This window comes from Rhinoraja longicauda, chromosome 35 (assembly GCF_053455715.1).
Source record: "Rhinoraja longicauda isolate Sanriku21f chromosome 35, sRhiLon1.1, whole genome shotgun sequence".
Classification (NCBI taxonomy): Eukaryota; Metazoa; Chordata; class Chondrichthyes; order Rajiformes; family Arhynchobatidae; genus Rhinoraja; species Rhinoraja longicauda.
Window position 1 is genome coordinate 21957867 of NC_135987.1, and position 26867 is coordinate 21984733.

The window sequence follows — 26867 nt, forward strand, 5'->3', positions numbered from 1 at the left end:
TCTGCAGTTATTTTCCTTCACTTCTTCTCTGCATATTGTTTCTGAATATCCTGCCCCACAATCTCTCCCTCCAGCTATCCCATCCGACAAGCAAGCACGTATAGACCATGTAGATGGAGAGAACGTACACATGTATCTGCCCAGCATGCAAAGTGATCAATGCATCACGACTTTCACAAACTGGCAGTGGAAGACCAGTGAGAAAAATACGGGAAAGGTTTACAGTCACCTTAAGCCGAATTCAGATGAACAGATTGCAAATGGATTCTGCTTTTGATGTTAATTCTTTCAACATGAAGTCGAAGGGAACAAGCAGGGGGATTGTTCTCAGCGTAAACACTTCTAATCCTGACCCAGGACCTTAATCTTTGAAACTTGGTGGACGACTGCTGTGGGACGTTAGTTCTGGGTTGGCCAGAGTGTGTGAGGGTGGAGTTGTACCACAGGATGCCATTCACTGATCCTTCGCATTGTTTATGGGTAATGATTAAACAAATAGATTTTAGTAGAAAACAAACAGTAACGTGCAGTCACTGTAACCTTGGGGCAAGGTGGTTCAGCACAGACCGGTCGGGAGTGGAGAGGTCCACTGTCTGACGGGTAGAAACCTCAGCAGTTGTTTCCAAAACACAGGGAGAGCTTGGAGAGGTAGAGGCAGTGGCACTGTCCCAGCTTGAGCTTTAACTCAGCATCTGCCTTCACAGGTGAACGAGACTGTACCTACCTGGTGACGACACTCTGCTCCACCCACCTGGAGATGGCCGGGCACTAGCACTTGCCCTTTGCTTCTGAGGTGCTGGCACTGATTGGTGGCACCTTGATCGGAATGGCCACGGCAAGAGTGTGGGACTTGTTGGACCGTACCTGTCGGATCCTTGGCATCATTACTGCAGCAGGTAAGTGTGGTAGATCACACCTGTCAATAGACAATAGACAATAGACAATAGGTGCAGGAGTAGGCCATTCGGCCCCTCGAGCCAGCACCACAGTCCACAGGCAACACTGCACCAATGGGTCATGGTGTCACACAGCATGGAAACAGCCCCTTCAGCCCAACTGGTCCATGTCAACCAAAATGCCCCATCTAAGCCAGTCCCACCTGCCCATGTTTGACCAATGTCCTTCTAAACTTTTCCTGTCCATGCACCTGTTCAAGTTTCTTTCAAATGTTGTTAGTCTACCTGCCTCAACTACCTCCTCTAGCAGTTCTTTCCTATAGAGTGATACAGTGCGGAAACAGGCCCTTCAGCCCAACTCGCCCACACTGGCCAACATGTCCCATCTGCACTAGTCCCACCTGCCAGCATTTGGTCCATACCCCTCCAAACCTGTCCTATCCATGTACCTGTCTAACTGTTTCTTAAATGTTGGGATAGTCCCTTCTCAGCTACATCCTCTGGCTGCTTGTTCCATACACCCTCTGTGTGAAAAAGTTACCCCCCAGATTCCTATTAAATCTTTTCCCCTTCACCTTGAACCTTTGTCCTCTGGTAAAGAAACTGTAAGGAAACCATGGTCAATGAAACCCTTGTAAACAGACAACCCTCTTTCCACTTTCACTTTTTAATCAGCACACATATTTCAGGATTTGGGCAATGCAGGAAAGGTATTCAGCGTCCATTGCAAGGTGTTCCTGAGAAGGTGGGGCTAAGCCATTTACTTGCACTGCTCAGGTACTTGTGGTGAAGGTGGTCCCACAGTACTGATGAGTTCAGAGTCCCAACTGCATTGAAAAACATAAGAACATAAGAGGCAGGAGTAGATCGTTCAATCTCTTGTGCGGGCTCTGCCATTCATTGATCAATCACGGTTCAGGTTTATTATTGTCACGTGTACCAAAGGAACAGTGAAAAGCTTTGATTTTTATGGTATCCAATCAAACCAGATAAAACTAGACATAAATATAATCAAGCCAATCTTAATACAATAGGTACAACCAAGTGAAAGATACAGAGTGCAGAATGTAGTTCTCAGTATCGGAGCGAAGATAGACAAAGTGCTGGAGTAACTCAACGGGACAGGCAGCGTCTCTGGAGAGAAGGAATGGGTGACGTTTCAGGTCAAGACCCTTCTTCAGACACGACACACCCCAAAACGTCACCCATTCCTTCTCTCCAGAGACGCTGTCTGTCCCGCTGAGTTACTCCAGCTTTTTGTGTCTATCTTCGGTTTAAACCAGATTCTGCAGTTCCTTCCTGCATTCATTGTAGCTCGTTAGTTCCAGAGACAAAGTCCAACGTCAGCAATGGGATCGAGGTGAATGGGACAGTACCCTAGGTATGGAAGAACCGTTCAGAAGCCTGATAACGGAGGGGAAGAAGCTGTTCCTGGGTCTGGTGGTGCGCGTTTCTGAGCTATTATACCTTCTGCCGATTGAAAGCAGCGAGAAGAAGGAATGGGCGGATGGGCCAGGTCTTTGATGATGTTGGCTGCTTTTCCAAGACAGCATGAAGTCAGTGGTGGGGAATCTGAGCCAACACTACTGTTCCACTCTCTCCTCGTATCCCGAGACTCCCCTGTGGTTTAAAGCTCTGTTAGTTTGCAGCAATTTGTGTTTTGCTCAAGAGTCCAGTATCTCCAGTTGCTCGTATCTCCAGTATGTGGACTTGCTCTATTTCATTGTTGATTTGCTTTTCCAACCATCCTACTAAAGTGGAGATGCTCTGTGTGTTAGATAACCAAACTGTTCCAAATAAGTGATTTATATTGATGATATTTAACTAAAATGTTATTCATTAGTACTGCCAATCTGCCTTTGCTTTATCAACAAGGAAACTGAGGTGAACTTTCTGCACAGTAAAGAATATTAGCGGATTGTTCAAGTGTTTTAGACTCTCCTGAGTGAGATCTTTGGGAAACACAAGCAGACATTCACTGCAAATGCTCAATAGTTGATCTAATGTTTGGCCGGGCATCGAAGCCACACAAGGAAATCACATCATTCTGATTGAAAATCGTGCTGTATTAGAATGCACCAAGGAACTAGCATCCAGGCAAGTGGTGAGAAAAGCAAATAGTCAGCAATGAGTTCAACTGGGGGGGAGTGCAGAACAGATTCATGAGGATATTACCAGGACTGGAGGGCCTGAGCTTTGGGGAGAGGTTGGGCAGTGTAGGAGGATGAGGGGTGATCTTCTAGAGTGTGTATAAGATCATGAGGGGAATAGACAGGGTGATTGCACAGAGTCATTTACCCAGAGTAGGGGAATCAAAAACTAGAGGACATAGAGGTGAGAGGGGAAAGATTTAACAGGAATCTGAGTGGCAACAGGGGGGTGGGGGGGGGGGATGGGGAGGGACAGGGGGGTGGGGGGGGGATGGGGAGGGACAGGGGGTGGGGGGGGACAGGAGGGGGATGGGGAGGGACAGGGGGGGACGGGGAGGGAGGGGGGGGACGGGGAGGGAGGGGGGGTGGGTGAAGTTCTTGCCCGAGGCTGAGGGGGAGGGGAGGTTGCTGTTGGACGTGTGTGTTTTGGACATGTGTCATCTGACGTTGGAAACTCATTCAGAAGATGGTTGGCTTGCTGTGTCTTCAACATTGCACGGCAGTTTATTTCAGCTTCAGCTCCTGAATTCCAATCTGAGAGAGTGAGAGAATGTCACAGGTCAAAGGGAAGGGGGAAGGGGGGGGGGGAGAGGAGCGGAGGCTGTGGAAGCAAAGCCAAAGTGTAGAGACTTCCAGAGTTGCAGTGAACGAGTTGAATGAGGAGAGAGTGCAGAGGCCACAGCATCGAGGCAGAGGCTGAAGGGAGGAGTGGTTCCCAGACAAGAGAGTCGCGAGTGTTTAAATGTCAAATATACCAACAACGGGACATGGAAATTCTTACTTGCAGCAGCATAACAGGCCTGTAAATACAGCACAGAGATAATATTTATGAAACAAACATTCAATAAATTACTAACCACAATGCTAGTACAAAAACAAACCAAAGTTTGTACTGCAACCAAACACAGTCCAGATAAGTTCATAGCTGAGGTCAGTGTTGTGCAGCGTTCAAGAGCCTGATGGTTGCTGGGAAGAAGCTATTCTTGAACCTGGAGGTCACGGTTTTCAGGCTCCTGTACCTTCTTCCCGATGGTAGCAGCGAGATGAGAGTGTGGCCAGGGTGGTTTAGTTTAGTTTAGTTTAGAGATACAGCACGGAAACAGGCCTTTCAGCCATCGAGTCTGCACCGACCAGCGATCCCCGCACACTAACACTATCCTACACGCACTAGGGACAATTTACATTTACCAAGCCAATTAGCCAACAAACCTGTAGGTCTTTGAAGTGTGGGAGGAAACCGAAGATCTCGGAGAAAACCCACACGGTCACAGGTAGAACGTACAAACTCCGTACAGACAGCACCTGTAGTCGGTATTGAACCCGGGTCTCTGGCGCTGCATTCGCTGTAAGGCAGCAACTCTACCGCTGTTCTGGTGGTGTGGGTCCTTGATGATGCACCTCCTGTAGATCCCATCGATGGTGGGGAGGTTAGTACCAGTGATGGACTGGGCAGTGTCCACCATTCTCTGCAGTCTGCCTTGTCGTTCAAGTTGTCCAACGGTTGCTTTGACGCAACCAGTCAGTGAAACAGGGAAGGATTTAGTAAAGGATCATCGTCTGATTTGATCTGTCACTTTCACACCTTACCCTTCCATATCTCTAGTCTCCCTCTCCCCTGATTCACTGTCTGAAGAAGGGTCTCGACCCAAAACGTCACCCATTCCTTCTCTACAGTGAAGCTGCCTGCCCCGCTGAGTTACTCCGACATGGACGTTTAGGTGAATGAGCAATGATCTTATTGCAATACGGGACGGTGGCAGGTGGCAGGGAGAGGCTGAGGCAATGTTCCCCTTGCATGGGGAAGTCAGAACGGGGGGGGCAATGCGTTAGAGTATGGCATTGCCAATTGAAGATGACTTGAGGAGAAGTTTCTTCCTGTCAGAGGCCTGTGAATCTTTGGAATTCTTGATCCCAGGGCTGAATGATTATCTCTGCCGAGGCTGAAGCAGATGGAAGGCCAGCCCGGTGGAGGTTGTGGACGCGAAGCTCACATCAACCTCAGCTCAGCAGCATCTTACTGCCCGTCGGAGGAGGCAATGCCCTCCCCTGGTCCTATGTTCTATGTTGGAATTGGGGGAAGATTGTGTGTCCTCCTGTGACACAGGGAAACAGTAACTGAATTCGACCCATTGATGGTGAAGCCAAAATTAATTCATCACAGATGCAAGGATTCAGTGAGATGAGATTCCAGAGAAATCACCAAAGCCAAAAATAGAGTCCGACAGCTTAACATGCCGACGGAGTTTGCAGTTGAGCTTATAGGACTTGGTATTACAATCCCGACTGTAATCGGCACCTTCTTAATCTCTTGTGTGAGGGTCGGGGTAAAGACGTCATTGGGGTCAACAGGTGGGCACCCTCCTTCCTTGTTGTTTCGTTGATAGGCCCACGACACCTCCAGAGGGCTCAACAGCGATACCTGGCATCCCAGGTGTGCTTCCCTCCGTTTGTACCCCTGTTGCTGGTCAGATACTCACTGCAGGGCATAAAGGCAGGTTCATTGGAGGATTTGTCAAACACAAATAAACTCAGAAAGTAATGTAAAAAGTTGACGTTATTCATGGAGCTGAAACACGAACTGTCTCTCTATTCCACATGTTGCTTGATTTACCGAGTATTCCCTGTATTCACTGTTTTTATATCAGATTTCCGGATTCCGCAATGCTTTGCTTTTGTGTTAGATTGGAATCCCTCAGCTCATTCCCAACATCCAACATCCCATTACAAACTCCGTGGAAAAAGTGAAACGGAAATTGCACCTCTGACCTGTCACTGTCAGCAGGTTTATTGTGAATGTTATTGGATCAGACACCGTCTCAATGCAGTTGATTCTCAGCTAGTCTCAGAAAAAGTCCTCTATCGGAGAAACCAATCTCCCCCCTCAGGATTAGAAATAGGACATTTTATTTTTACAGAAGCACCTACTGAATAATGAAAGGCCTGGATAGAGTGGGTGTGGAGAGGGTGTTTCCACTAGTGGGAGAGTCTAGGACCAGAGGTCACAGCCTCAGAGTTAAAAGACGTTCCTTTAGGAAGGAGATGAGGAGGAATTTCTTTAGTCAGAGGGTGGTGTATTTGTGGAATTCATTGCCACAGAAGGCTGTGGAGGTGAAGTCAATGGATATTTGTAAGGCAGAGATAGATATATTCTTGATTAGTGCGGTTGTCAAGGGTTATGGGGAGAAGGAAGGGGAATGGGGTTAGGAGGGGGCCAAATGGTCTAATTCTGCTCCTATCACATAAACTTATGAATTCCGTGATCACTGAAAGATTCCAATCTAATCTTTGGTTCTAAATAATGTTTGAATTGCTCGTCACCTTTGCCCTTTGAGTTTATGATATCAGTTTAATTTCTCACTGTGGTTGCAATCCATGAATCAGGTGAGCCATTACCTTTCATGCTAAACGTAGTGGAGTAAGATGTCTCACGTGCTACACAAATTAGTTTGTCACTCTTTAACTCTTGACTGGCCTTGCAGTTAGATGGGTAATGTCTACACATTGGAGATGTATTCTTTGTGTTCATGGGGACATACATTTTTCTACTAAGTATATAACTTTTTTTTTTTTAAGTGAATTCCGTTTAGCTTAGTTTATTGTCACGTGCACCAAGGAACAGAATTGAAGGTGGTTCAAAGGATTATTAGGAACAGCAGTCAATAGTGCATCAAATTATCCCCAGTCTGCAACGTACATAGAGATTTGACAGGTTTGTGCAGGGATTGGAGGGGTATGGATCACTTGCAGGCTGGGCAGATCATCATGTTGGGCATGGACATTGTGGGCCGAAGGGCCTGTTCCTGTGCTGTACAGTTCTATGATCTATGATTGAGGACCATTTTATGGATAGGAAATGCAGTAGGAATAAAGGATGGGCTTAGTTTGGGGAGCAGGGAGTGTGGCACAGATCAGTGCTGGGAACCAGCTGCTTATAATCTAGACAATAGACAATAGGTGCAGGAGGAGGCCATTCGGCCCTTCGAGCCAGCACCGCCATTCAATGTGATCATGGCTGATCAGTACCCCGTTCCTGCCTTCTCCCCATACCCCCTGACTCTGCTATCCTTAAGAGCTCTATCTAGCTCTCTCTTGAATGCATTCAGAGAATTGGCCTCCACTGCCTTCTGAGGCAGAGAATTCCACAGATTCACAACTCTCTGACTGAAAATGTTTTTCCTCATCTCCGTTCTAAATGGCCTACCCCTTATTCTTAAACTGTGGCCCCTTGTTCTGGACTCCCCCAACATTGGGAACATGTTTCCTGCCTCTAACGTGTCCAACCCCTTAATAATCTTATACATTTCGATAAGATCTCCTCTAAATTCCAGTGTATACAAACCTAGTCGCTCCAATCTTTCAACATATGACAGTCCCGCCATTCCGGGAATTAACCTAGTAAACCTACGCTGCACGCCCTCAATAGCAGGAATTGATGAGGGGGCTACATGTTATGTATCTTTGCCACAGAAGGTTGTGGTCAAGTCAGTGGATATTGTTAAGGCAGGGATATAGATTTTTGATTAGTGCGGGTGTCAGGGGTTATGGGAGAATGTGGTTAGGAGGGAGAGATGGATAGAGTCATAGAGTCATAGAGTGATACAGTGTGGAAACAGGCCCTTCGGCCCAACTTGCCCTCACCAGCCAACATGTCCCAGCTACACTAGTCCCACCTGCCTGCGCTTGGTCCACATCCCTCCAAACCTGTCCTATCCATGTACTTGTCTAACAGTTTCGGGATAGTCCCAGCCTCAACTACCCCCTCTGGCAGCTCATTCCGTACACCCACCACCCTCTGTGTGGAATCAGCCATGATTGAATGGCATTGATGACTTGATTGGCCGAATGGCCTGATTCTGCTCCTATCACATGAACTTATGACCTTATACCCAAGTTTGCTGATGATATGGGTAGTGGGTGCCTGGAACACACTGTGGGCAGTGTTGGTGGAGGCAGTAACGGTCTGGAACACACTGCGGGCTGTGTTGGTGGAGGCAGTAACGGTCTGGAACACACTGTGGGCAGTGTTGGTGGAGGCAGTAACGGTCTGGAACACACTGAGGGCAATGGTGGTGAAGGCAGTAATGATGGTGACAATCGTGAGGTGTTTGGATGAGTGCACAGACAAACAAGAATATGGATCATGTGTGGGCAGATGAGATTAGTTTAACTTTGCATCATGATGGGCACAAACATCATGGGCCAATGGATAGATAGATCCAGTCAGAAGAATGATCTCGACCCAAAACATCACCCATTCCTTCTCTTCAGAGATGCTGCCTGTCCCGCTGAGTTACTCCAGCATTTTGTGTCTATCTTTGATGTAAACCAGCATCTGCATTCCCTTCTACAGAGTTCAGGCCGAAGGGCCTGTTCTTATACTGTACTGTTCTATGTTCTATCTGTCCGGAAAAAGTTTACAAATCAAAATGGAAACAATTCCATTAGTTAGGTCAGGAAAACACTTCTGTCATTAGATGGGTGAAGATTTTAAGCAACAATCGACTGTATTTTTGGTAGATTTTAAATCTCGGCTGAATGAGGGGCCATCCCTAACTGAGGACAAACCTGCCGAGCTTGAATTTGCCGTTGCAAGCCCAGCAGACATGTAAGGTTGCAGGGCTAATGGCATGGGCCACACATTAGTCACTCCATGCCAGTCCTATCTCTCTCTCGAGTAACAGCCTACAACCAGAGAACAAGCCTTCAGCCAAAATAACAAAATGCTCTCCAGTTGTATAACCAGACGATGCCAGAATCCTGTCATCACTACAATTAAATCAGTGCCGACCTGGGTCCAGGCCCCATCTACTGGGGTGCACCACACAAGACATATGTCCGTCAGCACACTGCACTAGGCAACACTGGGCTCTCTCCAACACAGTGAGACCCATGGGTGTGCAGAGACTGAGGCATTTATTAATGGGAACCTGGCTGCAGGTTCAGGAGACATTGCTGGGGACAGGAATCAGGGGAGGGCCATTAAATGACACAGAGGCTGAAAATAGAAACTCATAACTCATAGAGTCACACAGCAAGGAAACAGGCCCTCCTCATCCATGCCAACCAAGATGCCCATCAATGAGGAAGAACTTTTTCAGTCAGAGGGTGGTGAAGGTGTGGAATTCTCTGCCTCAGAAGGCAGTGGAGGCCAGTTCGTTGGATGCTTTCAAGAGAGAGCTGGATAGAGCTCTTAAGGATAGCGGAGTGAGGGGGTATGGGGAGAAGGCAGGAACGGGGTACTAATTGAGAGTGATCAGCCATGATCGCATTGAATGGCGGTGCTGGCTCGAAGGGCTGAATGGCCTACTCCTGCACCTATTGTCTATTGTCTATTGTCTATTGTCTATTGTCTATTGTCATTGGTGAGGAGTCTCTCTGTGTGATGGACTGGGCGGCATCTCCAACTCAATGCATAGTGTAGATGGAGTCATTGGTGGGGAGTCTCTCTGTGTGATGGACTGGCCTACTCTATGTACAGTGTAGATGGAGCCAATGGTGGGGAGTGTGGTCTGTGATGGACTGGCCTACATCTACAACTCTATGCTTGGTGTAGGAGTCATTGGTGGGGAGTGTGGTCTGTGATGGGCTAGGCAGCATCTACAACTCTCCACTTTGTGCGTCACTGTGCCAAGGGTCAGAACCATGAGCAGATGTGACATTGCTTCAGTTTGCACCAAGACAGAAACAAAGCACAAGCACCATGTTTCCCACACACTTACCCCACTGGGACCGTCTAACAACACTGAGGAGTTCTAATCATCCTCAGCTGAGCTGAGATTCAGCAGAAAGCAAGAGAAATCAAAGTTCCCAACTAACCCCTGGAGTTCAACGCAGTGGCACTGCGGAGGATAACAATGATGCCAGGTTGGAAGCCAACTAGAGGGGCAGAGAATCACCATCACTGACATGGACAGTGAGCTTTAGATGGAGCAAGTGGTGATGGTTTAGACTTTTGTGCTCCATGCGTTAGAGTTCATCGTGGAAGAGTTCAAAAGTGGAAATGAGAAAAGTGACCCAAAATAGAGCTGGATATATATTTGGAAGATAAATATTTGGAGGTTTAGGCAACTGGTGATCTGACGGCAGCCGTGACTGTAGGGGAGATGAGGAGGAAAACCCAAGACAATTATTGGCCTGGAACTTGTAACAACCTCCAGACAGACTGTTCATTAGATATGTTCTGTTTATTGTGTTATCGATAGTATGGTGCTTTTCCTGGCCTGTCAGCTGCTGCCAGTAAGAATGGCATTGTTCCGTTGTCGACACTTTTGTCAATTAAACTCTCTTGACTTTGGACTCTTGACTTGACCGCTGGAGCTCCTGGGAAAGACGAGCCAGGGAAGAATTGGGTCCTTGCAGACGGAGACAGGAGAGTTTACACTGGGAATGAGGGCAGCACAGAGACAACAAACAAATACTCTCTGTACGTCTCCATGGAAAACCGCACCTGAAATCTGTGGGAATATGAGAGAGCCTCACGTCAAATACGATGGAGGTGTGAGGGAAAGGAGTCGTTTAGGTTAGTTTAGTTTAGTTTAGTTTAGTTTAGTTTAGTTTAGTTTAGAGATACTGTGTGGAAACAGGCCCTCTGGCCCACCAAGTCCACAACAGCCATTGATCCCCGTACACTAGTCCTGTCCTACACATTAGGAACAATTTACAGAAGCCAATTAACCTACAAACCCACACGTCCTTGGAGTGTGGGAGGAAACGGGAGCACTCAGAGAAAACCCACGCAGGTCACAGGGAGAATGTACAAACCCATGGTCAGGATGGAACCCGGGTCTCTGGCGCTGTGAGGCAGCAACTCTATCACTGCGCCACCGTGCCGCAATAGGGCGGTAACGTTGGCACTCTCTGCCTACATTTACCTGAGTGTGTGTCATTGACATCTCCATCCATGAGGAGCGGGGTCCATGGGGTTTGGTACATCCAGTCCTTCCCCAGTGAGTACGTTCAGAATGCTGTGCTTGTTATCCAAGCTCCCTGACTGATTCCAGCTTTAGATCTCTCCACACCAACCATGCTCTCACCAGCGACTGACTTACAGCAGGAAAACATCTTGGGAATCAGTGAGCCTCCGATGAAAGCCCAACGACCTATAACATTAACCTCTCTCCACAGATGCTGCCTGACCTGCTGTGTGTTTCCTGCACTTTCTGTTTTTATTTCAGTTCATCTTACACATATTTGGAATTCTACTCATTCGTTTCATTTTGTTTCTCCAGAGCGAGCCAGTTTATATTAAATCCATAGACTGACAGAACAAACACTGGCACCTCTGGAGAGGGGCTCAATTTCACTTAAGGATTTCTGCTTCATTTACAGTAAACATATTTTGGAAACTGGAATGAAACAGGGGAAGGAGGGTGGTGTACAACGAGGTGCAGTGGGCGAGCAGTTCCAGTCAGCACAGTACACCCAGGGACTTGTTCTTTAAAGTCTTAGTTGAAGAACTTGGCTAGTTACTTTGCCCCAATCCAGGGGAACCATCCATGCTGGGTGCTGCTCGGCACTGCCCTCTGCTGGGCAGGTGCAGTCTACAAACGGAGACAGGAGGTGGCAGAGAAATAGCCATAGAGTCCTAGAAGCAACACGTACAGCACGGAAACAGGCCCTTCGGCCCAGCTTGCCCATGCCGACCAACGTTCCCCAATTAACTCCATTTTAACCCCAATTTCTGCAAATGACCCACAAAGCACGGAAACAGGCCCTTCTCCCCAACTCACCGACCATGATCTGCCCTCCAAGCTTGTCTCATTTGCCCTCATTAGTCTGAAAAAGGGTCCTGACAAAGAGCAAAGAGGTCCTTCTGCAGTTGTAGGAGGAAAGAGGTCCTTCTGCAGTTGTACAGGGCCCTAGTGAGACCGCACCTGGAGTACTGTGTGCAGTTTTGGTCCCCAAATTTGAGGAAGGATATTCTTGCTATTGAGGGCGTGCAGCGTAGGTTTACTAGGTTAATTCCCGGAATGGCGGGACTGTCATATGTTGAAAGACTGGAGCGACTAGGCTTGTATACACTGAATTTAGAAGGATGAGAGTGTTAGCTGCGAGGAGGATGCTAGGAGGCTGCAGAGTGACTTGGATAGATTAGGCGAGTGGGCAAATGCATGGCAGATGCAATATAATGTGGATAAATGTGAGGTTATCCACTTTGGCGGCAAGAACAGGAAAGCAGAGTATTACCTGAATGGTGACCAATTGGGAGAAGGGGAGATGCAACGTGACCTGGGTGTCATGGTGCACCAGTCATTGAAAGCAAGCATGCAGGTGCAGCAGGCAGTGAAGAAAGCGAATGGTATGTTGGCATTCATAGCAAGAGGATTTGAGTTTAGGAGCAGGGAGGTTCTGCTGCAGTTGTACAGGGCCTTGGTGAGGCCGCACCTGGAGTATTGTGTGCAGTTTTGGTCTCCTAACCTGAGGAAAGACGTTCTTGCCTTAGAGGGAGTACAGAGAAGGTTCACCAGATTAATCCCTGGGATGGCGGGACTTACATATGAGGAAAGACTGGATAGACTGGGCTTGTACTCGCTGGAATTTAGAAGACTGAGGGGGGATCTTATAGAAACATATAAAATTCTTAAGGGGTTGGAGAGGCTAGATGCGGGAAGATTGTTCCCGATGTTGGGGGAGTCCAGAACCAAGGGTCACAGCTTAAGGATAAGGAGGAAGTCTTTTAGGACCGAGATGAGAAAACATTTCTTCACACAGAGAGTGGTGAGTCTGTGGAATTCTCTGCCACAGAAGGTAGTTGAGGCCAGTTCATTGGCTATATTTAAGAGGGAGTTAGATGTGGCCCTTTTTGCTAAAGGGATCAGGGGGTATGGAGAGAAGGCAGGATACTGAGCTGGATGATCAGCCATGATCATATTGAATGGCGGTGCAGGCTTGAAGGGCCGAATGGCCTACTCCTGCACCTATTTTTTATGTTTCTATGTTTCTATGAGAGGAGATCTTATCGAAACGTATAAGATTATTAAGGGGTTGGACACGTTAGAGGCAGGAAACATGTTCCCAATGTTGGGGGAGTCCAGAACAATGGGCCACAGTTTAAGAATAAGGGGTAGGCCATTTAGAACTGAGATGAGGAAAAACCTTTTCAGTCAGAGAGTTGTGAATCTGTGGAATTCTCTGCCTCAGAAGGCAGTGGAGGCGAATTCTCTGAATGCATTCAAGAGAGAGCTAGATAGAGCTCTTAAGGATAGCGGAGCCAGGGGGTATGGGGAGAAGGCAGGAACGGGGTACTGATTGAGAATGATCAGCCATGATCACATTGAATGGCGGTGCTGGCTCGAAGAGCCGAATGGCCTCCTCCTGCACCTATTGTCTATTGTCTATAAACGTCACCAATCTATTTTCTCCAGAGATGCTGCCTGGCCCACTGAGTTGCTCCAGAATGTTGTGTCTGTCTTTTCTATAAACCAGCATCTGCAGTTGCTTTTAATTACTCATTTGCCACGTTTGGCCCAGATCCAAACCACGACAACCAGGTTCAGGAATAACTCTTTCCCAGCAACCAGCAGGCTCTTGAATACAACCCTAACCTCAACTGTGAACTACAGACTGCTTTTGGTTGCACTAAGGAGTTGTTTTTTTTTTGCAATAATATTGTGGTTATTAATTTATTGCATTTTTATTTATTGTATGTTAAAATCCATATCTACTCATGCGTATCCATGAGTATTAGTTATCACAGTGGCTCAGCGGTAGAGTTGCTGCCTTACAGCACGACAGACCAAGGTTTGATCCTGACTACGGGTGCTGTCTGTACAGAGTTCTCTCTGTAACCATGTGAGTTTTCTCCAGACCGGCCCATGGAGTCACTGCCATTCAATATTGGCTGATCCATCTCTCCCTCTTAACCCGATTCTCCTGCCTTTTCCCCGTAATCTCTGACACCCGTACTAATCAAGAATCTGTCAATCTCCACCTTAAAAAACCCTGACTTGACCTCCACAGCCGTCTGTGGCAATGAATTCCTCAGATTCACCACCCTCTGACTAAAGAAATTCCTCCTCATCTCTTTCCTAAAGGTACATCCTTTAATTCTGTGGCTGTGGCCTCTGGTCCTAGACTCTCCTACTAATAGAAACATCCTCTCCACATCCACTCTATCCAGGCCTTTCATTATTTGGTAAGTTTCAATGAGGTCCCCCCTCATCCTTCTCAACTTCAGTCAGTACAAGCCTAGTGCCGACAAACACTCATCAGACGTTAACCCAGTTATTCCTGGCATCATCCTCGTAAACCTCTGCTGACTAGCAGGCTCAGCACAGTGGTGACCCATCTGTATTGGGGCTATCTGCTGGAGAGGAAAGCACAGTGAGTATTGAGAGCAGTACGCTGCTCTGCAAGAGTGCAAATGGGTCACTACCCCATCTCCTCTGGTCCAAGGGTAGGTGCCATGAGTAGGGGTGTGAAGGTGGATGGAATTGGAAGAGCAATGTATCCAGGGAGGTGGGAAGGGAATGGTGTTGGGAATGCTGAAAGGTGAGGTTGTTGGGATGGGAGGTGAGGATCAGGGGTATTGTGTTCCTGCTTCATCCACGTGAAGCAGATGGCGTGTGGTCGAGACTCCCTCCAACTACGCTGCACAGGAAACTGGATGACATGTGGAAAGTCTCATCATTGGAGCAGATACCACCGAGGGAATCGAGGAATCTGTGCAAAAAACAGGGTGGGAGGAGATGTGTCAGAAAGAACTGCAGACGCTGGTTTAAATCAAAGGTAGACACAAAATGCTGGAGTAACTCAGCGGGACAGGCAGCATCTCTGGGGAGAAAGAAGGGTGGGAGGAAAGGCAGATAAAATATCTCTGGGAGCCTGTGGCCTTGTAAATCACTCTTCAATTCTTCCCAATGAATTGTTATCTTTTGTGAACCCAAATCAACATCTCATCTTCAGGAATGCCTCTCACAATGACGTGTGGAAGAGCAGAGCACAATATCTGACTGGCCACCGACGCAACGAGTGGGAAATGTACAGAGTACTCATAGGGGGATGTGGTCCCCATAAGCAGAGTGTGTCAGACTATGTGTATCACACCAGCACTGTGGGATGTGTGCTGGTAGCAGCTCGCATGGTTGTGCAAAGATATTCATTCCCGTCCGCACTCAGGGAAAATTACACAAAAATGCCACAACATTTGTCCCAGTTGTTTCAAAATCTACTTCAGTTGTAAAAAAAATTAAAAGATAGAAATACTATACATTCAAGCCAAGATTGTAACGATTCGTCGTGTTATATCATTACTTCCTGTTGACATGCCATTGCTTGTTTTATACTGAGAACGATAAAATAAATAGTTCATGGGGTTTTAACACAATTTTTAACTGATTTATGTGCATTGGCCCTGAGTGTGTTCTTGCCCCACAAAGCCCTGCACTTTCGTTAAACAATAACTTCATTCATTTAAAATAATAGTCTATTGTCTATAATTTACTTAATTACAATGCTCACTGCAATTTGACAGTAAAATGCGATCCTTGAAGTCCAGATGGATTTGATGCACAGGACTGATCTGGTTTCTGTTCCAACTTATTCTGGGACCCACTATAGACAGAGCTCTCCATAAAACAAACTATATATAATTGAGGGTAACCATATACCAAAAGGTGCTTAAAACATGCACACGCACATGCACAAACACACGGATGCACTCACATAACAGATACAGGCATACAAACACACGCATGCACACACACTCACACACACACAATCTTACACACACAAACGTGTTCTCTCTCTATCACACACACACACAAGCACGCACACACATTCGTACGTACACGCACTCACACACACACACACTCACACACACACACACTCACACACACACACACTCACACACACACACACGCACACACACTCACACGCACACACTCACACACACACACACTCACACACACACACATTCGCACACACACACACTCACACGCACACACTCACACACACACACTCACACACACACACTCACACACACTCACACACACTCACACACACTCACACACACTCACACACACACACACACACACACGCACGCACACACACTCACACACACACACACACACACACTCACACACACACACACACTCACACACACACACACATTCGTACGTACATGCACAATCCAACCTGTGAACATCAGTTAATCTATAAAAGGATGATTCGGCTTCGTACTGCGTTACCACGTCACCCAGTGAGTAGCTGAGCTCCACATCCTGATCTCTGATATTTTCTAAACTATTGAATCATAATTTAAGACATTCCTTCATGTTGCTGGGTTTGAATTGAACATAGAATATAATAGCTCAAGCAGTGGCCCTTTGGCCCATCCTGTCTGTTCCATATTTGGTCCATTATACTAAATCTTGAAAGCATGATCCACCAAATTCAGGAACAGCTATTGCTCCAATGTTATCAGACCACTGAAAGATCTTTTCATACACTAGTTCAGTTCAGTTCAGTTTATTGACACGTGTACTGAGGTACAGTGAAAAGCTTTTGTTGCGTGCTATCCAGTCCAGTCCCGACTTCCAACCTACTTCATTGCGAACCTTGCACCTTTTGTTATCTGCACTTTCTCTGTAGCTGTAACACTATAACACTGTGACACTGTAACACTGTAACACTATAACGCTGTAACACTGTAACACTGTAACGCTGTAACACTGTAACGCTGTAACGCTGTAACGCTGTAACACTGTAACGCTGTAACGCTGTAACACTGTAACACTGTAACACTATAACGCTGTAACACTGTAACGCTGTAACACTGTAACGCTGTGACACTGTAACACTGTAACACTATAACGCTGTAACACTGTAACGCTGTAACACTGTAACACTGTAACGCTGTAATGCTGTAACGCTGTAACACTGTAACGCTGTAACGCTGTAACACTGTAACACTGTAACACTAACACTGTAACACTAACACTGTAACACTGTAACACTAACACTGTAACACTAACACTGTAACACTGTGACACTGTAACACTGTAACACTGTAACACTGTAACACTGTAACACTGTAACACTGTGACACTGTAACACTGTGACACTGTAACACTGTAACACTGTAACACTGTAACACTGTAACACTGTAACACTGTAATGCTGTAACATTGTAACACTGTAACGCTGTAACGCTGTAACACTGTAACACTGTAACACTAACACTGTAACACTAACACTGTAACACTGTAACACTGTAACACTGTAACGCTGTAACGCTGTAACACTGTAACACTGTAACACTAACACTGTAACACTAACACTGTAACACTGTAACACTGTGACACTGTAACACTGTAACACTGTAACACTGTAACACTGTAACACTGTAACACTGTAACACTGTAATGCTGTAACATTGTAACACTGTAACGCTGTAACACTGTAACACTATAACGCTGTAACACTGTAACACTGTAACACTGTAACACTGTAACACTGTAACGCTGTAACACTGTAACACTATAACGCTGTAACACTGTAACACTGTAACACTGTAACACTGTAATGCTGTAACATTGTAACACTATAACGCTGTAACACTGTAACACTGTAACACTGTAACGCTGTAACACTGTAACACTATAACGCTGTAACACTGTAACACTGTAACACTGTAACACTGTAACACTGTAACACTGTAACACTGTAACACTGTAACGCTGTAACACTGTAACACTATAACGCTGTAACACTGTAACACTGTAACACTGTAACACTGTAACACTGTAACACTGTAACACTGTAATGCTGTAACATTGTAACACTGTAACACTGTAACATTGTAACACTGTAACGCTGTAACACTGTAACGCTGTAACATTGTAACATTGTAACACTGTAACACTGTAACACTGTAACGCTGTAACGCTGTAACACTGTAACACTGTAACACTGTAACACTGTAACGCTGTAACACTGTAACGCTGTAACACTGTAACACTGTAACGCTGTAATATTGTAACACTGTAACACTGTAACATTGTAACACTGTAACATTAGATTCTGCTCTCTAGTGTATTTCCCTTTGCTATTTCTGTTGTGCTTGTGTGTGACTTGCTTGTACTCATGTGAGGTACAATATGACTGGACCACAGCTAAAGAACCTTGTTTACAGTATCACGGTGCCTGTGACTATAATAATAAACAAAACCAATTGTTGCGGCCTAGAATAATCAATATGGGGAGAAATGCATAAAATAAATTCTAACAGAGGACTGTGTGGGAGGAGCGAATGGAAGCCAAGTTTTCTGTAAGAAAGCACCCTGCTGTTGCAAAGTCTGATGGTGGAGTTATTGCATCTGGACAAGGCAGACAGTTTGGCTTCTTCTCAAACTGTCCGGTCTGGACAACTCACAGAGGGGTTTGGAGATGTTTCCCTGGTCTCACGTTGCCATCTAGTGGTGGACGGAGCTGCATCATTAACTGGCAGACAGGAGGCCACTTAAAACTGAGGCGAGAAAAAAAACGTTTTCACCCAGAAAGTTGTGAATTTGTGGAATTCTCTGCCATAGAGAGCAGTGGAGGCCAATTCACTGGATGGATTTAAAAGAGGGTTAGATAGAGCTCTAGGGGCTAGCGGAATTAAGGGATATGGGGAGAAGGCAGGCACAGGTTACTGATTGTGGATAGATAATAGACAATAGGCGCAGGAGGAGGCCATTCGGCCCTTCGAGCCAGCACCGCCATTCAATGTGATCATTCTCAATCAGTACCCCGTTCCTGCCTTCTCCCCATACCCCCTGACTCCGCTATCCTTAAGAGCTCTAACTAGCTCTCTCTTGAATGCATTCAGAGAGTTGGCCTCCACTGCCCTCTGAGGCAGAGAATTCCACAGATTCACAACTCTGACTGAAAAAGTTTTTCCTCAGCCATGATCATAATGAATGGCGGTGCTGGCTCGAAGGGGCAAATGGCCTCGTCCTGCACCTATTTTCTATGTTTCTATGTTTTTCTATTAATGTGTGAAGCATTGTGTAACAACATTTAAAAGACACTTGGACAGATACATGGATTGGAAAGATTGAGAAGGATATGGGCCACATGTGAGCAGGTGGGACTAGTGTAGACGTGGCAACCTGTTTGACATTGGGAGGTGGGGGTGGGTGTGGGGGTGGGGGTGGGGGTGGGTGTGGGGGTGGGGGTGGGGGTGGGGGTGGGGGTGGGGGTGGGGTGGGGGTGGGGGTGGGGTTGGGGGTGGGGGTGGGGGTGGGGGTGGGGGTGGGGGTGGGGGTGGGTGTGGGGGTGGGGGTGGGGTGGGGGTGGGGGTGGGTGTGGGGGTGGGGGTGGGGGTGGGGGTGGGGGTGGGGGTGGGGGTGGGGGTGGGGGTGGGGGTGGGGGTGGGGGTGGGGGTGGGGGTGGGGGTGGGGGTGGGTGTGGGGGTGGGGGTGGGTGTGGGGGTGGGGTTGGGGTTGGGGGTGGGGGTGGGGGTGGGGGTGGGGGTGGGGGTGGGGGTGGGGGTGGGGGTGGGGGTGGGGGTGGTGTGGAAAGGGGGGAGGTGGGTAAGGGAAGTGATATTGGGAGGAATGGGTGTGGGCCAGGGTGGAGAGGGAAGGGGTGTGTTACTTAAATTGGAGAATTCAGTGTTGATATCGTTGGGATGTAAGCTATCCAAGCGGAACATGGCACTGTTCCTCCAGTCAGGGCCTTTGCTTCCTGCCCCTCTCTTACGATCTGTCCTGTAAAAGGCCATGGATGGACTCAGATACATCCCGGCTTTGGGTCAAGGTTCAAAGTCAGAGTGACCCCGATCCTGACCCTGAGAAAAGATGGCCACATTTTGGTGGCGAATCTTTGACTGAAGGTGGACTTGGTTGATCCGTACAAAGATGGGTCGGCTGAAGAAGGGTTCTGACCCAAAACATCGCCCATCCTTTTCCTCCACAGATGCTGCCTGGCCCATGGAGTTACTCCAGCACTTTGTGTCTGTGATCTGTACAGAACTTGAGTTGAGTTTAGTCTAGGGGGAGAAATAACAATTTTAACTAACAATAAATTGTAATTAATGTTGTGCCTTCTGTCCTTTTAACACCTAGTTCTCCTTGGAGTTGGCATCCTCACTGCAGTGGAAGCACAGTTCACAAAGCTCGCTGCTTACTTGCTGTGAGTATATTAGTGAATGTGCATGACTGCAAGGCCTTTAGAATGTATATTGATTGCACATGAGAGATTGAAAGGTGAACATTTCCTTTTCTGTTCAGGTTTGCAGCAGTGGTACTTACCCTTCTGGAGGGCCCGTATTTTATTGACGTTGTGCTTGTTCATTGCTGCCCGTAAGTAGAAAAATAGTTATTTCAGAGACTGCATCAGTCCCAGTGGTCCCTGGTCCCTGGAGGCCTGGGCAACAGACACTAACATCGGCAGTGATCACACCTGCCCATTATGGAGCTGTGTACAGTAGATATGTGTAGGAAAGAACTGCAGGTGCTGGGTTAAATCTGTGTAACAGTACAGTATATGTGGTTGAGCTGCTGCTGATGGGATCTTGGGTTGGGTCTACTCCTGACTGCCCAGTCACTCTTCGTCAGAAGTAATCTGCATCACCCAGCAATACGAGTTAACAACGTTTGACTTCAGTGTCCACAGCAGCATGCTTTCACTGTAAGATGAGAACGGAAAATATGTCAAAAATGATCTTGCTACCGGATATCTCCGGGTGTCCTGGGGGAAGGCCGGTCGAAGCTTGTTCACTTCTGCATCAGGGGGATCTGGCAAAGTGTCAACAGAGGGTGTGGGTCAGGGGCGAGGGGAGATGGCAGAGGCATCTCGGGGGGCAAGTGTTCCACTCGAGGAGCGAGCTGCCAGAGGACAATGTACAAGAGGATGTTTCAAAGACATTTGAACGTATATAGATGGGAAAGATTTAGAGGGTTAAGGGCCAAATGGGCCTAGCTCAGCATGTCACAGTTGGCATGGACAAGTGGGAGGGTCTTGGACCAGAGGGCATAACCTCAGAATAAAAGGAGGTACTGTTAGAAAGCTGATGAGGAGGAATTTCTTTAGTCAAAGGGTGGTGAATCTGTGGAACTCATTGCCACAGAAGGCTGTGGAGGCCAAATCAATGGAGATTTTTAAGGAGGAGATTGACAGATTCTTGATTAGTATGGGTGTCAGGGGTTATGGGGTGAAGGCAGGAGAATGGGGTTGAGAGGGAAAAATAGATCAGCCATGATTGAATGGCGGAGTAGACTTTTGATGGGCCGAATGGCCTAATTCTGCTCCTATCACTTCTGAACATGACACGCTGGGCTGCAGGGCCTGTATCCCTCCGGCAGCTTATTCCAGATACAGACCACCTCCTGGTCTGAGTCAAACAGTTGCCGACAGAGGTCCCTCTGCCATCTCCCCTCGCCCCTTCAGCCTGCACCACTCTGCTGGCACTTTGTAAGAGCCCCCAGATACAAACGTATACCGGCTTTGATCGACCTTACACCCAGGGAACCTGAAGGTATCCAGTCTGAATATCAATCTTGACCAAGTTTACATTTGCTTTCATGCTCATGTTACAGCTGCTGTACAGCTCTCTGACTCTGACCACAAGCAGCGTTTAGCAAACTCAAGCCCTTGCCCTTCACTCCATCTGGACATTTCCCATGGTCACTGATTTATTTACCTTTGTCCCAACAACATGCCAGTGTTGGCACCCTTGCTAATCTGTCTACGATCAATAATTCCCAAAATATACAACTGATAAGTTGAACTCCAAGCTGATAGATCGTCAGTGAGCACTGGCACACATGCCCCAGTGGGGTCACTGCCATCCCGGGCATTCCCCAGTGGGGTCACTGCAATCCCGGGCATTCCCCAGTGGGGTCACTGCCATCCCAGGCATTCCCCAGTGGGGTCACTGCCATCCCGGGCATTCCCAACACATCTGCACAGTCCACATCTGCTGCCTCCCACCGTGGAGAGTATTCACTGCGGAAAGCCCAGTTGGCAGTTTGTTCACACACAACGAAGGATAAGACAATAACTGCAGATGCTGGTACAAATTGAAGGTATTTATTTCACAAAATGCTGGAGTAACTCAGCAGGTCAGGCAGCATCTCAGGAGAGAAGGAATGGGTGACGTTTTGGGTCGAGACCCTTCTTCAGACTGATGTCAGGGGGGCGGGACAAAGGAAGGATATAGGTGGAGACAGGAAGATAGAGGGAGAACTGGGAAGGGGGAAGGGAAGAGAGGGACAGAGGAACTATCTAAAGTTGGAGAAGTCAATGTTCATACCGCTGGGCTGCAAGCTGCCCAAGCGAAATATGAGGTGCTGTTCCTCCAATTTCCGGTGGGCCTCACTATGGCACTGGGGGAGGCCCATGACAGAAAGGTCAGACAAGGGATAAGAGGATGGGTTTAAACCGAAGATAGCACAAAAAGCTGGAGTAACTCAGCGGGACAGGCAGCATCTGTGGAGAACATGGATAGGTGACGTTTCATAGAGTGCCGGAGTAACTCAGCGGGACAGGCAGCATCTCTGGAGAACATGGATAGGTGACGTTTCATAGAGTGCCGGAGTAACTCAGCGGGACAGGCAGCATCTCTGGAGAGAAGAAATGGGTGACGTTTAGGGTCGAGATCTTTCTTCAGAGATGGGGTTCACTTCTGAAGGACAGCTGAAGTTGAGCTTGTTTGGCAGTTATTTAAGATTATTAGAATCAGAGAGAGGGTGGACTGTCCAACATTTAATATTTAATATTTGCGGGGCAGGAGTTTTACACAGAGTGTAGTGTGCCTGGAACCTGTTGCCAGGGGTGGCGGTTGAAGCAGATACATTAGCGGCATTTAGAAGACGTTTGGATAGGCACGTGTGTGTGTGGGGACTGGAGGACATGGGCTGTGGGCAGGTAGATAAGTGTTGGTCTTGGCATCATGTTCAGCACAGACATTGTGGGCCGAAGGGCCTGTTCCTGTGCTGGTCTGTTCTATGTTTGTAGTAGAGTCATGTGCCCATAGACTCAACTTGCCCACATCGACCAAGATGCCCCATCTGCACTGGTCTAACCAGCCCCTGTTTGGCACATATCCCTCAAAACCTTTCCTATCCAAGTACCTGTCTCAACTGCCTCCTCTGGCAGCTCGTTTCATATACCCATCACCCTCTGTAAAAATGTTCCCATGAAATATTTCCCCTCTCACCTTAAACCTATGTGTAAACTAGTTGTCCCAGGATATAACACATTTCAAAGTGAAAACCCTTCATGGTAAAATATGAAAGTGTGTTAAAGTCCAGCAGGGAAATGGAGTATAATCACAAGGAACTGCAGATGCAGGAATCTTAAGGAAAACGCAAAGGTTTGGAGGAACAGCACGTCAGGCAGCATCTGGGGAAGGAGTAGACAGGCAATGTTTCGGCTCGGGACCCTTTCTCAGACAAGAACATGGATGGATTTCTCGACCTCCCTCCTTTACAACCAATAAATTTAAGGATTGTGACCCAAAATGTCATCCATGCATGTTCTCCAGAGATGCTGCCTGACCCTCTGAGTTACTCCAGCACTCTGTGAAACGTCACCTATCCATGTTCTCCAGAGATGCTGCCTGACCCGCTGAGTTACTCCAGCACTCTGTGAAACGTCACCTATCCAAGTTCTCCACAGATGCTGCCTGACCCTCTGAGTTACTCCAGCACTCTGTGAAACGTCACCTATCCATGTTCTCCAGAGATGCTGCCTGACCCGCTGAGTTACTCCAGCACCTTGTGTCTTTTATTAAATTCAAAGTACTGCTTTTGCTTCTGCAGCTCTGTCTACCTGAAAACAAACAGCAAGGTGTGGACTCTCTGGAAGAAAGCCCTCAGGCCCAATGGATTCCAGAAGTTCCTGACATTCATCTTTCTGTCGGTGCCTTGCTTCTTGCATCCAGTTCTCATCTGGCAGGCCACGATTCCAGGTGAGGAGATGACTTGATGTGGTATCAATGTGTTGGGACTTTTGCTCCTCTGGTCCCAGCAGGTTGGTTCCGCTACACCACAACAAGGCCTGGCACCACCACCCTGGCACAAAGGTTCTGACTGTCTACCCTATCTATACCTCTCATCATTTTATATACTTCTACCAGGTCTCCCCTCAGCCTCTGATGTTTCAGAGAAAACATTCCAAGTGTGTCCAACCTCTCTCTCCCTGTAGCTGAACCCTCTAATCCAGGCAATAGACAATAGACAATAGACAATAGGTGCAGGAGTAGGCCATTCAGCCCTTCGAGCCAGCACCGCCATTCAATGCGATCATGGCTGATCACTATCAATCAGTACCCCGTTCCTGCCTTCTCCCCATACCCCCTCACTCCGCTATCCTTAAGAGCTCTATCCAGCTCTCTCTTGAAAGCATCCAACGAACTGGCCTCCACTGCCTTCTGAGGCAGAGAATTCCACACCTTCACCACCCTCTGACTGAAAAAGTTCTTCCTCATCTCCGTTCTAAATGGCCTACCCCTTATTCTCAAACTGTGGCCCCTTGTTCTGGACTCCCCCAACATTGGGAACATGTTATCTGCCTCTAATGTGTCCAATCCCCTAATTATCTTATATGTTTCAATAAGGCAGCGTTCTGTAAAGGATCTGAACGTCTGAAGAAGGGTCTCGACCCGAAACGTCACCCATTCCTTCTCTCCCGAGATGCTGCCTGACCCACTGAGTTACTCCAGCATTTGTGTCTACCAGCATTCTGTAAACCCCCTCACCAAAGACTGCACATCTTTCCTGTACTGGGGTGACCAGAACTGCGCGCTTGTTATTATTTACGAGAAGGCAACATTAACAGCACCCATGGGATGAATGGTTTCGGCACAAGGAACGTACTGTAAATGTGTGATTCCCATCTCATTGCAGGTTCCCTGTTGATAGTGAGCGGTCTAGCATACTTTGTGCTTAACCTGAGGAAAACATTTCAAAGGAAGGTTGCGGAGGGTTCTGTTCGGGCGCGGTGTTCACAGGCGTACGTGACGGCGGTGGCTGTCTCAGAGGCCGGCCAGAGGGAGCAGATGTACAGCTTCCAACAGCACGCCGCAAAGAAGAGATTCTCTCTGATAAACCACGTGCGGAATATCTTCAAACTCAACACAGAAAGACCTCCAGCCAGTGAACCTGCAAGGACCTCTCAGGCCAACACTGCCAGAACTCCCACTGCAACCACAGACAGCACAGGCCCCTTGTGTGAGGAAGGTGTTATTAAAATGATGCTGTCTGAGGCTGGGGATCTGGAAGAGCCAGCACCAGGTCCAGATGAGACCACATCTGATAAAGTACTGATCATTTCCAAGTGAGGACTCACGTTGGACTACAGGACACTCCACCCATTGAACACACCCCTCCCAAATGAATGTTCGCATCAATGGAGAAACAAGGAACCTCCTTTGCCGGAATCTTGAGCAAACACCAAGTGCTGGAGTAACTCAGTGGATTACCACTCCACTCTGTGGAGGAGATGTTAAAGGTCAGGACCCTATAGTGTCCGGCACGGTGGTGCAGCGGGTAGAGCTGCTGCCTCACAACGCCAGAGACCCGGGTACCATCCTGACTACGGGCGCTGTCTGTACAGAGTTTGTACGTTCTCCCCGGGTGCTCCGTTTTCCTCCCCCCCCCCCCTCCAAAGTTGTGGTTTGTAGGTTAATTGGCTTTGGTAAATTGTCCTTAGTGTGTAGGATAGAACTAGTGTATGGGCTGATCGCTGGTCGGCACGGACTCGGTGGGCCGAAGGGCCTGTTTCCATGCTGTATCTCTAAACTAAACTAAACTTCACACCCCAAAACGTCACCTATCCATGTTCTCCACAGACGCTGCCTGACCCGCTGAGTTACTCCAGCATCTTGTATGTTATTCATGTCAACGCACTGATTGTTTCAGAGCTAAAGCAGAAAAGAAGGATCACTTTTCCAGAGAGCGTTCTGAACTCCAGGCATATACCTGTGTTCCAAGCATGTACCCATGTTGCAGGCATGTACCTCTGTTGCAGCATGTACCCATGTTGCAGGCATGCACCCATGTTGCAGGCGTGTACCCGTGTTGCAGGCATGTACCCATGTTGCAGGCATGTACCCATGTTGCAGGCATGTATCTCTGTTGCAGCATGTACCCATGTTGCAGGCATGTACCCATGTTGCAGGCATGTACCTGTGTTGCAGCATGTACCCATGTTGCAGGCATGTACCCATATTGCCGACATGTACCCATGTTGCAGGCATGTACCCATGTTGCAGGCATGTACGCATGTTGCAGACATGTACCCATGTTGCAGGCATGTACCTGTGTTGCAGCATGTACCCATGTTGTAGGCATGTACCCGTGTTGCAGGCATGTACCTGTGTTGCAGCATGTACCTGTGTTGCAGCATGTACCTGTGTTGCAGGCATGTACCTGTGTTGCAGGCATGTACCCGTGTTGTAGGCATGTACCCGTGTTGCAGGCATGTACCTGTGTTGCAGCATGTACCTGTGTTGCAGCATGTACCTGTGTTGCAGGCATGTACCTGTGTTGTAGGCATGTACCCGTGTTGTAGGCATGTACCCGTGTTGCAGGCATGTACCTGTGTTGCAGCATGTACCTGTGTTGCAGGTATGTACCTGTGTTGCAGCATGTACCCGTGTTGTAGGCATGTACCCGTGTTGCAGGCATGTACCTGTGTTGCAGCATGTACCTGTGTTGCAGGCATGTACCTGTGTTGCAGGCATGTACCTGTGTTGCAGGCATGTACCTGTGTTGCAGGCATGTACCTGTGTTGCAGGCATGTACCTGTGTTGCAGCATGTACCCGTGTTGTAGGCATGTACCCGTGTTGCAGGCATGTACCTGTGTTGCAGGCATGTACCTGTGTTGCAG

The 26867-nt window shown here is 47.7% G+C and overlaps 1 protein-coding gene across 1 annotated transcript; it reads left to right on the forward strand.

The window, feature by feature from the left end:
• Positions 1 to 826: 826 nt before the first annotated feature.
• On the forward strand, positions 827 to 25316 carry tmem72 (transmembrane protein 72). Its single transcript, XM_078428574.1, has 5 exons — positions 827 to 896; positions 20098 to 20164; positions 20263 to 20334; positions 23797 to 23945; positions 24883 to 25316. Exons 1-5 carry the CDS (start codon positions 827 to 829, stop codon positions 25314 to 25316), a joined length of 792 nt encoding a protein of 263 aa, XP_078284700.1.
• Positions 25317 to 26867: the final 1551 nt, after the last annotated feature.